The 15,502-nt window shown below is 45.4% G+C and overlaps 1 protein-coding gene across 6 annotated transcripts in view; it reads left to right on the top strand.

Moving 5' to 3' along the window:
• Positions 1–13,992, top strand: part of SLC5A11 (solute carrier family 5 member 11) — a 43,012-nt gene extending 29,020 nt beyond the window's left edge. For all 6 annotated transcript variants that reach the window (XM_004442682.3, XM_087449203.1, XM_087449204.1 and 3 more), the window contains 7 exons: positions 1,159–1,294; positions 7,605–7,712; positions 8,074–8,224; positions 10,941–11,109; positions 11,541–11,756; positions 12,386–12,554; positions 13,750–13,992. In XM_004442682.3, coding sequence (XP_004442739.1) covers positions 1,159–1,294; positions 7,605–7,712; positions 8,074–8,224; positions 10,941–11,109; positions 11,541–11,756; positions 12,386–12,554; positions 13,750–13,955 — 1,155 coding nt within the window. In that variant the 3' untranslated portion in view covers positions 13,956–13,992. The remainder of the gene's footprint in view (positions 1–1,158; positions 1,295–7,604; positions 7,713–8,073; positions 8,225–10,940; positions 11,110–11,540; positions 11,757–12,385; positions 12,555–13,749) is intronic.
• Positions 13,993–15,502: the final 1,510 nt, after the last annotated feature.

Below are 15,502 nucleotides of genomic sequence, written 5' to 3' on the forward strand. Positions count from 1 at the left end.
ACCTTGTCCACAAGGCTCAGTTTGTGTCACTGTTATTGCAGTTAGGCCATTAGCGAAAGCTGCATATTTTACTTTGGTCATTTTGATGCCTTCCGACAATTGTCTGACAAGGTCCAGGCCCAGGGATTCTACAGATGGAACACCCCTCAACTGTGATGTCTCCTCCCAAAAATGGGTGCACGTTTATACTGTGAAGCCTAAAAAATTATTAGGGGTATAGTGTGGGGTTTGGAACAAATCGTATCTCTCAACATTCTTCCCATTAAGGTTTCTTTGCTGATTTAGTGAGGACTCTTAGTTGTTTGTTGGGAAAAAAACAGTTTGAGCATAAAAGGGCATTTTTTTTTTTTTTAACTTACATGACTGGGAGGCCAGAGGTGGATAATGACAATGGTAACAACTAATATTTATTGGGCATTACTATGTGTCAGACACTATTCTATTATTCTAAATGTTTTTACTTCATTTAATAGTCAAAGTGGCCCTAGCCTTATCCCCGTTTTATAGATCAGGAAACTGAGGCAAAGAGAGGTAAAATTGTTTGCCCAAAGTCACACAGCAAAGAAGTAGGGAGGTAGGATTCAAACCCAGGCTTTCTGTCTCCAGAGTTGGCACTGTAAACTAGACACAGCTGGATTGAGCGCTCATACTATGTCATCAGAAGTTGTTTTTCTCTGTCTACAATTCCTAGTTTTCTTTCCTCTGAGATGACTTCAGTCTCAAGGAAGCTTTCTCAATGTGATGGCAGAGGTGCAGCCAGCAGTCTACACTGCCTTCACAGTTAGCAATTCCAATGGAGGCTACAGGTGGTAGAGTGCCTCTTTTAGGAAGGAATTCCACGGAGAGCTGTACTTGGACTTTCTTGGGTTCATTCTTTTCCTTAACCAATCATGGTAACCAGAGAATTGAAGTAATTCTATGGCGAACTCTAAATGGCCAGCTTCAAGCCCAGGGTAAAGGAGTGGGGAGAGTACAGGGTGGGGGTCATAGCTACTCCAACTGGCCCACAGGGATTGAGGATAGGAAAGAGACACTTCCTCAAAGAGAAGCCAGGCAATCCAAGATCCTAAGTCCATTATACCCCCCAAGAAGCTATGCACACTTCGTTTGTCTTAAGAGAAAACCATCTCAGCTTCCAACCACACCACTGTTTTCCAGGTGATTGTTCAGAGGACTCTGGCTGCCAAGAACCTGTCCCATGCCAAAGGAGGCTCTCTGATGGCTGCGTATCTGAAGGTGCTGCCCCTTTTCATAATGGTGTTCCCTGGAATGGTCAGCCGCGTCCTCTTTCCAGGTAAGAAGACAGTTGAGGAGAGAGGTTGTCTGTCTGTGAGTCTCAGATCCTGCAAAGTGTTCTAAACATATTACTGACTGCCCCAAAAGAATGCAACTGGAGTCCCTTCCCAGTGATTCCACTGAGGCGGCTCCATCTAGGCATCTACTGACTCTGTACTGTTTCCCAACACTGGTTCAATGGGAACATCCTACAGACGTCCCAGGCCAAATCAAGTGGAGACCTACCTGAGGTTTCACCTCAACTATATTTTTTTGAAACCACAAGCCAGGCTAAAATCTTGTGGTTCCATATGTCAGTTCCCTGAAGTCTCTCATCCTCTCATGCTTTAGTGTTTGAGCTTGGTGGTTTGGTAACTTTGGCCCAATGGAACTCTTTAGGGGATACTTTTCTTAACAAAATCAGGGATATCAAAGCTTCTAGAGTATTTGCCTTAGATTTTTTTTTTTTTAATGTGGTAAAGGGATGAGGTTTGCACTGTGGGGATAAAAAGAACTGGGGGGCAGTGACGTTATTGGGAGTCACTGTGAGGTCAAGAACTGGTGACCTGTACAGAAGCAAGTTCCTTTCTTTCTACTTCAGTGAGCTTAACCCAGTACCCACCAAGGCTGTTATTAACTCAAAGGGGAGCATAAGGCAGAAAGCTTCCTCCCCTATGCCTTATCCTACATGATGTTACACAGAGGTAAAGAAAGGGTAGGATGAGGGCTGGCCTGGTGGTGTAGTGATTAAGTTCACGTGCTCCACTTCAGCGGCTAGGAGTACACAGGTTTGGATCCCGGGTGCAGACTGACACACTGCTCATGAAGCCGTGCTGTGGCAGCATCCCACATACAAAATAGAGGAATATTGACACAGATGTTAGCTCAGGGCCAATCTTCCTCACCGAAAAAAACAAAAAACAAAAAACAAAGGGTAGGATGAAATGGTTAGTTGATCCAGAAGTTTTGTTAAAATAATTTAGGACAATATGAATTAGGAGGAGACCCAGCCCTGATGGCCTAGTGGTTAAAAGTTGAGCACACACTGCTTCAGCATCCTGGGTTTGCTTCCCAGTCACAGAACCACACCACCCATCTGTCAGTTGCCATGCTGAGGCGGCAGCTCACATAGAAGAACTAGAACAACTTACAACTAGGATATACAACCATGTACTGGGGCTTTGGGGAGGAAAAAAATAGGAAGATTGGCAACAGATTTTAGCTTAGGGTGAATCTTTCCCTGCAAAAAATAAAATAAATTAAAAAATAGAATTAAGAGGAAAGAGTTGGGGAAGGAAAGTGGGGGACTTGTCTGTGGTGCTAAACTCTGGGGTTGTGCCCCTCTAGGCCAGATGAAATGAAGAACCCAGAACTGGTCCTGCTTACAGGGAAGGGGCACAAGGTTTGGAAAATCGCAGATGGGAATAAGAACTGGGATCTTGGGTTTTGGTGATTTGATGGAAAATATACAGCTATTAGGCAAGGCTTGACATATAAACAAAGAACATGGCTTTAAACAACCAATATTCTTGTACAGAGGGTCAGTCCTTGTGTGAAGAGTTTTACAGTAGGGTGTGGTGGTTATGAATATGGCCTCTAATCTGAACTGCCTGGGGCTGAGTCTTGGCTTTCCCACTTACTAGCTGTGCAACCTTGGATAAACCACTTAAACTCTCTTTGCCTCTGTTCCCCTACACATAAAATGGGATAATACCTCGTAAAGCTTAAAGCAGTTCCTGGCACATGGTAAGCATTATATACGTGTTCATTCTTATTATTTTATACATGTATTATCTCATTTATTCCTCAAAATGACCTTATGAGGTAGGTACTATTATTGTTATTTTTATTTACAGATGAAGAATTTGAAGCTCAGAGAAATTCGTTCATTCATTTATTTATTTATTCTTCCATGTAGTCAACAAATATTTTGAGAGCCAATTATCTGCCAGGCCTTATTCTAGAAGACCCTATTAAGGGATACGACATACAGTATCCCTGCTGTTGTGGGGCTTACATTCTAGTGGTGGCTGAGACAGACAAAAATAAGTAAATAAATGAGATATCCGTTGCTGGGGCTAAGTGCTGCAAAGAAAATGCACAGGGAGACATCAGAGGGAATGCTGGGCAGCTACTTCTGACAAGGTTTCTAGGAAGGACCTCTGTGAAGAGACGCAGTTGATCCATGTAGATGGTTTGAAAATATATTTGAGTGGAGCCAACCAGATTAATGATGTGGGGGTTGAGGAAAAAAGAGAAATCTAGATCATTCCAAGGTTAAGTGACTTGCTGGAAGTTAGTTGGCTAGTGATGGGTGAGCCAGGATTTGAACCCAGGTGCATCTGCCTCCAAAACCTGCCTCTTACTCATGCTACTGTCTTTCTCAGAAAATCACATCTTAAGTTTTGGATCAATATCTGGAAGATCAATAACAAGACCCTGACCATCATGCTCAGCAGTCAGTAAGCCAATCAACAATCATTATTAAATGAGACACACGGCCATATTCCTCACCCATAAGGACTTTGTTTTTGGTTTTTTTTTTGTGAGGAAGATCAGCCCTGAGCTAACATCCGTGCTAATCCTCCTCTTTTTGCTGAGGAAGACCAGCTCTGAGCTAACATCTATTGCCAATCCTCCTCCCTTCTTTTTTTCCTCAAAGCCCCAGTAGATAGTTGTATGTCATAGTTGTGCCCCAGTAGACAGTTGTATGTCATAGTTGTATGTCAGCAACAACAGCCTTCTAGTTGCTGTATGTGGGACTCGGCCTCAGTATGGCCGGAAAAGCGGTGCGTCGGTGTGCGCCCGGGATCTGAACCCGGGCCGCCAGTAGCGGAGCATGTGCACTTAACTGCTAAGTCACGGGGCCGGCCCGCCCATAAGGACTTTGTAATGTAATGAATGAGTCTGGTACTCATGAAATAGGATGATAAAATTTATATCAAAACACTCTAGCATATGGTACCAGCAATAAGTGCAAAAATAATTTACGAGAGTGAGGTGGGCATCATGTATTTGAAAGCCTAGACAGGCACTCTCAAAGTGTGGTCCCCAATCCAGCAGCACTGTGTCATCTTGGAACTTGTTAGAAATGCAAACTTTCAGGCCCCATCCAAGACCTACTGAATCAGAATCTCTGGGGGTGGGGCCCAGCAACATGTTTTCAACAAGCCTACCAGAAGATTGAGAAGCCTTGGCCTAAAGTGCCAGGCTCAGAGTCAAGCCACTCTACCCTCCCATTTCCACTTCTCTCTCCATCTTGGCTCTACCAGCTCCCACCCGAATCTTCAACTGGGTCTGGAACTGCCTAAAAGGGTGCTCTGATCCTGAGCTCTCAAGAACCTGTCCAACACCCTCTTCCACTTAGTCCATCTGGGAAACGGTACACATTTTTAAGGAACTCTAATGGAAATTAAGAGAGAAGCAAAACCACCCTCAAAACAATAAAACACCAGAGTCTGGAAATGTACCTATTTACAAAGCCAGTCATTTCTACCTGAGCTTTGGAGGAAACCAAGGATTTGCGACCTAACCCTGATACTTACTAGCTGTATGATTTGGGAACCTCTGTGGGCCTCAGTTTACTTGTCTTTCAAATAATTATAATAACAATATCTTCCCCATGGAATTATGAAGATTACAAGAGAAGATGTATGTACAGTCGATTTGCAGCATCTGAGTCATAGTGAACCTTCAGTGAATGTTGGCACTTGGAAGGAGATTTTGTGCTATGTTTGAATTTGACTCTGCTAGATGCATCCTTTATTTCAAGCATTAGAGGGTCTGACAAGAGAACTGACTCCATATATGAAATGGTTGATTAATTAACCCAAGACAGGTGAGCAGATATTACTGAACAGTGGGTTAATGATCACAAGGCTGTTGGTTTCATTTATAACTTAGCTGAGCTGATTAATTTCCCTATTACGGACATATTCTTTAGACTGTACGAATGAACACAATTTTCTGCCACAAACATGCTTTATAAACTTGTGTCTGTCACATGTTTCATGGTTGAAGGTTGCATTCCTAGAAGGTTAAACAAAAACTCTGTAGTTAATTAAACATCCCAGGGAGAGTCTTGCTCCCTCTCTGTGTACCTTGAAGAGAGGAGCTTTGGAATGAAAAGGGCAGAGCCCATAAGATTTGAACATAAACAAGACCTTTGCCCCTCCTGGGAAGCTTCTTACAGTGTTCTGAGAATGTAACTCTTTTCTAATCTTCTCCTAAGCTTCCTCAGTAGAGTCATAAAAAGCTAAGAACTTTAACCTCTCAAAAGCATCTTTCTCAACAAGATTGTTTCTTCTCAATACTTCTTGTTGAATATCCCTTTTGGTCTACAGTCTTAATTTTGTCCAAGGGTGAACCAGAGTTTTGGGGGCATCTAATTTAATTCCATAGCAATTGCTATTAATATTATTAATTGTGGCCACAGCACACATTTCCTCCCCCACTGGTGGATGTGAGTGGAGGGAAGGGTCCCAGCTTTGAGAAGACAGGACAGGGAATGGAGAAATTTTACCAAGACCAGTTAGCCCTTGGGCTTCCTAGTGGATGAAAGGACCTGGGGCTATTTCCATTTCTCAGGTCTTCTGCTACATTAAAGAAGAAAATCAAGATATAACAATATTAGATTTTAAAATTGTGATGTACTTTAAATATTTATATTTATTAAATTAACAGTTTTAATGCAGATAAAAACATAGAGACTAAACACACAACCTCATCTGGAGGTACTGTCAAACATCTGCGTTCAAGACCACTTGTGAATTTGAGGTCTCAACTAAACGGTTAACATGATGTCGATACTGCATCGGAGCCAGGGAAGAAATTGGCATGAGCAGTGAAGGGCTCCATGCCCACCCCTAAAGCAAAGTTCAGGGTGGTTCCCATGTGCCATAAAAGATGGGTGGAAAGGCAGCGTCACCCATCAGAAGGAGGAAGAAACCGAAGCCTTTGGACTGAGCAAGGGAAGGGTCTGGGAGTTATGTTATTTATGGGAGTTATTCCTAGATCCACCTGGGAAAACAGACTTGAGAAGTAATATGGGGTCCGGCTGGGTGAGTGGTGTTGGGTAGGCATTGAGATGGTGGTGAGGAGTATTGGTTAGCTCAGATGAGTTGCTGAGGAAGAGAGAAAGTGACAAGAAAGATATCATTCAGACACAGGTGCCAAAACATTGAGACAACAGACAGTTCTGAAGGTCCTGGGGGCCAAGAGTAGGCCCTGGATGGGATAACTGCGAGACTTAATGAGGATGGAAAAGCATACACTGTCTTGGCCTTCCTTCTCTGAAAAATTGGATTGGGAGCCAGGACACCTGGGTTTAAGTTCTGCCTCTGACATGACCTTGCTGGGTGATTATAATCAGGTCCCTTCCCCTCTCTGAGACTTTCTCTTCATCTGTGAAATGGTAAAAGTAATCTCTGCTTCCTTCATAGGGTTATAAAGAGTGAACAATAACAATGTAATAGCTAGTGTCCCCCCTCAAAAAAAAATTTACTAAGCGCCTACTCTGTGCCACACACTAGCATAATTTTTTATCTCCTCTTCTGTCTTCCAAGCAGGAGGCCTATGCTTATATGCTTGGCATGTGTTCATCATGATAATAGGGAAGGATGAAGAACTTGAGATGCCAGGAAGACTAGGTGGATTTACGTTAGAAAATCAGAATGCTGCTCAGGAGAGAAAAGAATTGATACAGAAATGCAGAAAGAGGAGGAGAGAGAAATACAGAGCCAGGCTGGTTGAGTTTTCATAAGTCTAAAAATGAGAACAGCTGTTGAACTATATGAGCTATTGAGAAAGAGATGGGGAAAAGAAGAATTTAAAAAGTATTTGCCATGTGTCAAGCAATGGCGTTCTCCTTTGTACCTCTGAGAAACTGCAGTAAGATGTGAATTGCTTTTGTCTCCTTTTTGGGAGTTGGGCAGATGGATCCTGAGATAGGACACGGTGCTCAGACTGGCCGCTAGGTGTCTCAGCTTTATTTGGGTTACAATAATAATAGCTGAAGTGTATTCAGCACTTCCTATGTATCAGATTCTGTGCTTAGTGCATTATGTGTATCATCTCAGTCAATCCTCACCATGATCTTATGAAGCAAAATTACGTTATTGTCCCAGTTTTAGAGATTTGGCAGTAAAGTTCAGAAAAGCTAAGTAAGAAGGTCATGGTTTATAAAGTCTAGGTTCTTGTTTATTTCATGGAGCTATAAACTTGCATACAGTAATCCTGTCTGCTGGTGCTGGCCTGGGTCAGGCCGTGTTTTTTTAGGCCTGGGGCTCTGAGGGTCTGTCTGCTCAGCTCTGGCCTTGTTTTCTCCACAGATCAAGTGGCTTGTGCAGATCCAGAGATCTGCCAGAAGGTCTGCGGCAACCCCTCCGGCTGCTCTGACATCGCATACCCCAAACTTGTGCTGGAACTCCTGCCCACAGGTAATGTCTCCTCACCGCAAATTGAGTCCCCTGGACACCCAGAAAGGAGGACATTAGCTGGGCTCTGATCTGAGGCAGGGACAAGACGGGAGGCCCATGGGAGGGAATGGGCTCTGGGCCGAGGGACTGAGCCCCAGAGCCAGGGCCCCCAAATAAAGCTCAGGCCCGGCTATCCGGACGGCTCTACCTGACCCACCCCTCTGAGTCCCTCCTCACAGCTGCACCCCTGAGGTTCTGCCTCCTCAGAGTTGAACTTATGGGGATCAGCTGGCTATGGGCCTGGGGTAATGGGGTCACGAGTGAAGGCAGCAGCTGTTGGCAGAAAAAGCCTGAGGCCCATAGACCTCCCTTCTGCCCCCAGGGCTCCGTGGGCTCATGATGGCTGTGATGGTGGCGGCGCTCATGTCCTCCCTCACCTCCATCTTTAACAGTGCCAGCACCATCTTCACCATGGACCTCTGGAATCATATCCGGCCTCGGGCATCCGAGAAGGAGCTCATGATTGTGGGCAGGTAAGGTCTTACCGGGTGGGGCCAAGCAGGGGAGTGAAAAGTCCAGACACCCAGGGAGGAGTAAGCTGCGCCCACCCAGAGGCAAAGTCCAACCAGTGACCTATCCAGGTGGCTCAGCCTCCTCTGATGGCAAAAGTGAGGTATATTAGGACTCCGTGTATGAGTGAGTCATTCATTCATTTAAGAGATGTTGAGTGAGCACCTACTCTGTGCCAGGTGCCGGGCATATAGCAGTGAAAAGACTCAGTTTTTGCCTTTGTGGAGCTAGAGGAAGAGAAGGATAAATAAACAGGCAGTTATAACCCCAGTGAGTGCTGTGACTGGGGAGCCAGGAGACCTAGGGATCCAGATGAGGAGTCCCCAACCTGGACCGGGACCTGAGGGGTAAATAGGAGTTAGCCAGGTAAAAGGGAGGAAGGTGCTCTGGGGGTTGGGGGGGAGGCTTCTCTACCAAGGCTTTTGGAAGTCTAATGTTGTTAGTGCTTTCGAGTAGATTCTGTCTCCTAGTGACTCTGTACAGCAGAGCAGAACCCTGCCCCATCTTTTTGTGCCGACCTCTCACCTTCCGGCACTATATCAGACAATGCTCTGCTGCTATTCATAGGGTTTTCATGGCCAATTTTTTTGGAAGTGGGTGGCCATGTCCTTCTTCCTAGTCTGTCTTAGTCTGGAAGCTCCGCTGATACCTGTCCACCATGAGTGACCCTGGTGGTATTTCAAATACTGGTGGCATAGCTTTCAGCATCACAGCAACACGCAGCTGCCACAGTAGGACAACTGATAGACAGGTGGTGTGGTTCCCTGACCAGGAAATGAACCTGGGCCTCGGTGGTGAGAATGCTGAATCTTAACCACTAGACCACCAGGGCTGAAGTCTAAAGGTGGGAATGGAAATGACTGACATGAGTGGCATATAAATTTTATATAAAATACTTGCTAATAAGCATCTTGGGGCTCTGCTCCTCAAGAGGCTGTATCCTGAGGGCTGTCTCAGCCTTGGATTAGAGAAAGAGTTCTTAGGTATGACACCAAAAACATAATCCATAAAAGAAAAAAATGATAAGTTGGACTCTATTAAAATCTAAAACTTTTTCTCTTCAAAAGACACCATTAAGAAAATGAGGGGCCGGCCTGGTGGCATAGTTGTTAACTTCGTGCACTCTGCTTCAGTGGCCCGGGGTTCGTGGGTTCAGATCCTGGGTGCAGACCTACGCACCACTTATCAAGCCATGCTGTGGTAGGCATCCCACATATAAAATAGAGGAAGATGGGCACAGACATTAGCTCAGGGCCAATCTTTTTCAGCAAAAAGAGAATTGGCAACAGATGTTAGCTCAGGGCTAATCTTCCTCAAAAAAGAAAAGAAAATGAGACGACAAGCCACAGATTGGGAAAAAATATTTTCAGGCCATATATCTGACAAAGAATTTGTAATCTAGAATAATCTACAAACTACACAGTAATTTAGAAAACTATAGTGAGATACCACCACACACCCACTAGAATGGCTATAATCAAAAAGACAGACAAGGAGATGGAAAAACTGGAACTCTCATGCATTGCAGGTGGGAATGTAAAATGATTCAACTGTTCAAAACAGTTTGGCAGTTTCTTAAAAAGTTAAACATAAATTTACCATAGAATCCAGCAATTATATTCCTAGAAATGAAATGTGTGTCTGTACAAAGACTTGTACACAAATGTTCTCTGCAGCATTTTTTACAATAGCCAAAAAGTAGAGACGATCTGAATGTCCCTCAACTGGTGAATGATACACAAGAGTCTGTAACGGCAAATCTATTCAATGGAATATTTTTCAACATTAAAAAAGAATGAAATACTGGGCCAGCCCCAGTGGCCTGGTGATTGGGTTTGGTGCGCTCTGCTTCGGTGGCCCAGGTTTGGTTCCTGGGCGCGGACCTACACCACCCATCTGTCAGTGGCCATGCTGTGGTGGCGGCTCACATACAAAAAGAGAAAGATTGGGGCCAGCCCAGTGGCATAGCAGTTAAAAGTTTGCACACTCTGCTTCGGTGGCCCAGGGTTTGCAGGTTCGGATCCTGGGTGCAGACCGATGCACTGCTTGTCAAGCCACACTGTGGTGGTATCCCATATAAAATAGAGGAAGATGGGCACAGATGTTAGCCCAGGGCTGATCTTCCTAGCAAAAAACGGAGGATTGGCAATGGATGTTAGTTCAGGGCTAATCTTCCTCACAAAAAAAAAAAAGAGGAAGATTGGCAACAGATGTTAGCTCAGAATGAATCTTCCTCAGCAAAAAAAAAAAAAAAAAAGAATGAAATACTGATAATATGGATGAGCCTCAAAAACATGCTAAGGGAAAGAAGCCAGTCATAAAAGACTACCTATTTTATGATACCATTTATACAAAATGTTGAACAAAAATGTCTCTTTTTATACGAAAAGGCAAATCTATAGAGACAGAAGCATATGAGTGGTTGTTTAGGGTGGGAACAGGAACAGACTGTAAATGGTCATGAGGGGACTTTTTGGAGTGATGGATATTCTACAAACCTTGATTGTGGTGATGGTTACACAACTCTATAAATTTACCAAAAAGTTTCTGAACTGTACACTTACAATGGATGAATCTTATGGTCTGTAAATTCTACCTCAAAAAAGCTACATAAAAAAAGAGAAGTAAGTGTTCAGGGAAGACAGCACTAATGCAGGGTCTCTTTCTGCCTGGCACCAGGGTGTTTGTGCTGCTTCTCGTGTTGGTCTCCATCCTCTGGATCCCCGTGGTCCAGGCCAGCCAGGGCGGCCAACTCTTCATTTACATCCAGTCCATCAGCTCCTACCTGCAGCCGCCCGTGGCTATTGTCTTCATCATGGGATGTTTCTGGAAGCGGACCAATGAAAAGGTAGCTCTGGATCAGCCCCCACCATGCAGGAACCAAGTGCTGCCCCTGAGGATGGGAGAGGATGGCGTGGAAGGGACTGAAGGGGGACATGAGGATGTCTTGACTTGGGTGTCATTAGGGAGGGTGAGTTCTGTGGAGGAAGATACAGGGAGGGTGTTAGCTGGACTTTGAATAAAAAGCAATGGGGGTTCTATTTTGATGCATTTTGTCATTAAACAGGGAAGCTGAATTAACAGCAAATGAGTAAATTGTATGTAATTGATTAGTTATCTATAAAAGATAAACAGATAAGTTGCTCCAACTCTTTTCAAATAACTCACCCCTGCAGTGAAAGATAAGCTCTTGAGACAGCTTGTTGAGGTTTCTGGAGGCCTGAGCTGGCCACCCCACAGCCCTGGACGTCTCTAAGATGGCCTTGCTCTGATTTGCAGGGTGCCTTCTCAGGTCTGATCTTGGGCCTTCTCGTAGGCTTGATTCGGCTGGTCCTGGACTTTATTTACGTGCAGCCTCGGTGTGACCAGCTGGATGAGCGCCCAGCTGTGGTGAAGGATGTCCACTACCTCTACTTCTCCATGATCCTGTCCGTAATCACCCTGACCACCGTGTCCACTGTGAGCTGGTTCACAGAGCCGCCCTCCAAGGAGGTGGTACATTTGAGTTTGATGCTATATCCATTGAGACCCTTCGCTGCACCTGACAGAAAATGGACGCACACCGGCTTAAGCAAAGAGGATTGATTGTTCAAAAAGCTGAAAAGTCTAGGGTTGGCCTTTAGGGACAGCTTGATTCAGGACTTGGAAAAGACCATCAGAATCCATCTGTCACTTCTACTTCTATTCTCAGGCCCCATGTGGGGCCAGCAGCTTCTAGGGATACATCCTCTCTTAGTCTCATTAAGCAAAAGCATAAACATTTTTGTCCCAGCATTTCCATGATCACCCATGAACCAATTCAATCCCCGTAGCCAGAGAAACAGATGAGCTGAACGGCTGATTCCTAGTCCCACAATACCCCAGGGCTAGGGTTAAGCTCTGGGGACTAGAATGAGGGAGGGTTAGATCCCAACAGGAGAATTAGGGTTGTCGAAGAAAGACGGGAGAATGAGTCGGGGAAATGTTCATTGATCTGAAGAGTGCAGGGAGCTGAAGTTTGTTAGAGGGTGGAGTGAGAGGGCGCGATTTGGGAACAGGCTCGGATGTGAAGGGGTTGGGCAAGGGATGGGAGAAAGGGATGACAGCACCCCACCCCAATCTCACAATTCATCTCTGCTCCTTAGGTCAGTCGCCTGACCTGGTTTACTCGTCATGACCCCAAGGTCCAGAAGGAACAGGTGCCACCTGCAACTCCCCTGCCTCTTACCCTCTCTCAGAACGGGACACCAGAGGCCAGCAGCACCAGCATCCAGTTGGAGATTGTTCAAGAAAACATGTCCGAAACCCACAGTTGTGAGTTGCCTCTCCCCTCAGTTACAGCAGGAACCTCAAGAACCATTAATGTGTTTTAAGGGGAAATTTTTCTATTAAATCACAAGCCAGAAACGGGGGCAGCCTTAGAATTTTAGCATCTCCTGACTCCCAGGGTCTGGTCCTTCTCCACTTTCTGGCCACCAAAAGTGAATTCTTTAGTAACGTTCAACAGGTGTCTGAGGTGGGCAATAATAGCAAACACTTGTTGAGTGCTTACTGAAACACGTTTCATTTAATCTTCATGAAACCCCACATGGTAGGCTGGACTACTACTGGCATTCTCTAAATTACTAGTTTCAAACTGGCAGCTTGCAGACATTTTATGGTTTAGCCCACCTACTGTTTTAATAAAATGTGAGTTAACATTTAAAAATTGGGAGATTTCACATAAAATTCCAGATTTACATCTTCTCTTGAAACACGGGAAGATCTGGCAACACTGGGCCCACATGTCTGCATGGCAAAAGTTGTCTGGAGATGTAAAGCAGCTGCCCCTTAGACCTGGGATGTGCCCTTCAGTTAGTCAAGGTCCCCACCGGCCCCTATTGTCTCCATGGTCCTGAGGCTGTGGTTGTCATTTATCATCACACATGGCCTTTTTTTTTTTTAAATAATTGTGGATATGAACACGTCAACCTAAAATGGGAAACTCTAGGATAGATCCTGAAGGCCACGTGTTTCAAGAAAAATGAGAGAGAGAGAATATTTCTTAGTAGAGGTGAAGAATATCTGGACATATTTAATAAGAAAATTGGCTCCCCCTGACTCTGATACCTCACCTACCTGGCTCCATAGGCAGCTGAGTTCGCAGCCCCAGCTCTGAGTGGAGAAGTAGTTGCCCACAGGAGTGCTCATTCTCTTCAGCCTCCTGGCAGGCAATGTGAAACAGAGCAGAGGGTCAGAAAGAGCCGTGTCTTGACCCCACCTCTTGCCAGCTGTCTGACTTCGCTCAAGGTAGTCTGAGCCTCTATCTCTTCGTCTGAAATTCTTCACCTGAAAACGGTGAAAAGTCAGAAAAGACCAATCTTCCAGAATTAAGGTATTAATTAATACCTTCCAGAAAAGGTAGATAAAGTATTTATCACAGTGTGTGGGGCACACAAGTTAGTCCCTTCTTCTCCCTTCTCTGAGAGACACGGCCCATCCTTAGAATCTTTATTTGGGTTCTTTTTAGGTGATGTGACCCAAAAGCCGTCCAAAGTGGTGAAAGCCATCTTGTGGCTCTGTGGAATGGAGAGCAAGGGCAAGAAGGAGCCCCCAAGCAAAGCAGAGCTTGTCTTAGTTTCCTTGGAAGAAAACCCCCTTGTGAAAACTCTTCTGGACATCAACCTCATTGTCTGTGTCAGCTGTGCCCTCTTTCTCTGGGGCTACTTTGCCTAATGTGGGGTGAAGCCAGGGGTCCAAGCTCTCAGTTTGTTATCAGTGTCCCATTTTTTTAATGAAAGAAAAAGAATAATAAAGCTTTGTTTGTTTAGCATGAGGCTTCCAAGGTGTTTATGGGACATTTTCAGCATGACGTTTAGCTCTTTTCTTCTTAAGAGAATGAAGGTTAGGAGCTGGAAAATGGAGAGAAGTGTAAAAGCTTCCTTGTCTCAAAAGGCTAGTTATTCATTCTTCCCGTCCATCATGCCACATCAACGGCCAAATTCAAAGGGATAGACAAGCAAAGAGGTTCCCCAAGACCTCCCAGTCTGGCAGTAGCCACATCTCCTGGGCTGAAATGTTAGCACTTGAACTTTCCCCAGCTCATCTTTCTTTATTTTTTTTAAACTTTATTTATTTATTTTCCCCCCCAAAGCCCCAGTAGATAGTTGTATGTCATAGTTGCACAGCCTTCTAGTTGCTGTATGTGGGACGCGGCCTTGGCATGGCCGGAGAAGTGGTGTGTCGGTGCACGCCTGGGATCCGAACCCGGGCCACAAGCAGCAGAGCGCGCGCACTTAACCGCTAAGCCATGGGGCCGGCCCCCCAGCTCATCTTTAAAGGGCAAGGAATGGGACCTGCTTTCTCTCTCACCTTCCACTGTTGCCGGCTTCAGGTGAAGGAATAGCTGGTCACCAAAGGTTTTCTCATTCCAATACTTGCTCCTCGATATGATCTCTGGGAAATAGACCCGAGTCGGTGCCCTGGGATCTTCTGCTATAAGAAAACCTGGGGATTGTGTGCACTTCCCAAGTTCTGGCTTAGCCTGTTTCTCTGCTTAACTCCCCACAATGACGCTTCCCGAAAACAGGTAGCCTGGATGGGCAATTCCACAACAAATCTCTACTGGCTGAGGGACTACAGGGCTTTCGACCTGAAGAGCAGCCATGCCTGTTCTGTGTAGAGCCAGCCACTCTAATCTCTGTATTTGGGCCCTGATGGGGTCTGATGGGATGACCTGTAGGGGCGTTTGCCACTTGCACAGCTAAGAGCGAGGGTAAGCCAACAGAGGTAACCCTGAGACCATCTTTGGGGGCGACCATCTCAGGGCCAGGGGCTATTATTCTAGTCCTGGGATAAAGGAGGAGAGTAGGGTAGATTAGAACCACTTACTGGCCTGACAACTGGAGAATGGAGTAGTCTCTCAAGGGACCCCAACTTCTAGACTTCAAAGGAACACGGACGGAAAACCCTGGGGCTGAGGAGCCACTGGCTCCCTAGTCACTCAGTGGTATCATTTGAGTTCCTACCTGATGTCCTCAGCACCTGGACCAGCTTGGTCCAAGGGTCAGTGTGTTAGCTCGGCCCCTACCCTTGTCAGAGGCCTGGCTTTTCCACACTAATCCAAGTGAGAGCTGGAGGTTGGACAAAGAAACACCTCAGCCCTCCTTAGGAAAGGGTCTATGTAGGGAGCTGTTCACAAAGGTGGCTACTATCCAGACACCTGTAGCTGACTCCTGACAAGAGCCTGAGCCAGTGTCTAGGCAAGTGGGTTCATGGGGAGG

Source organism: Ceratotherium simum, chromosome 26 (genome assembly GCF_057802395.1).
Source record: "Ceratotherium simum simum isolate JZ-2026a chromosome 26, ASM5780239v1, whole genome shotgun sequence".
Classification (NCBI taxonomy): domain Eukaryota; kingdom Metazoa; phylum Chordata; class Mammalia; order Perissodactyla; family Rhinocerotidae; genus Ceratotherium; species Ceratotherium simum.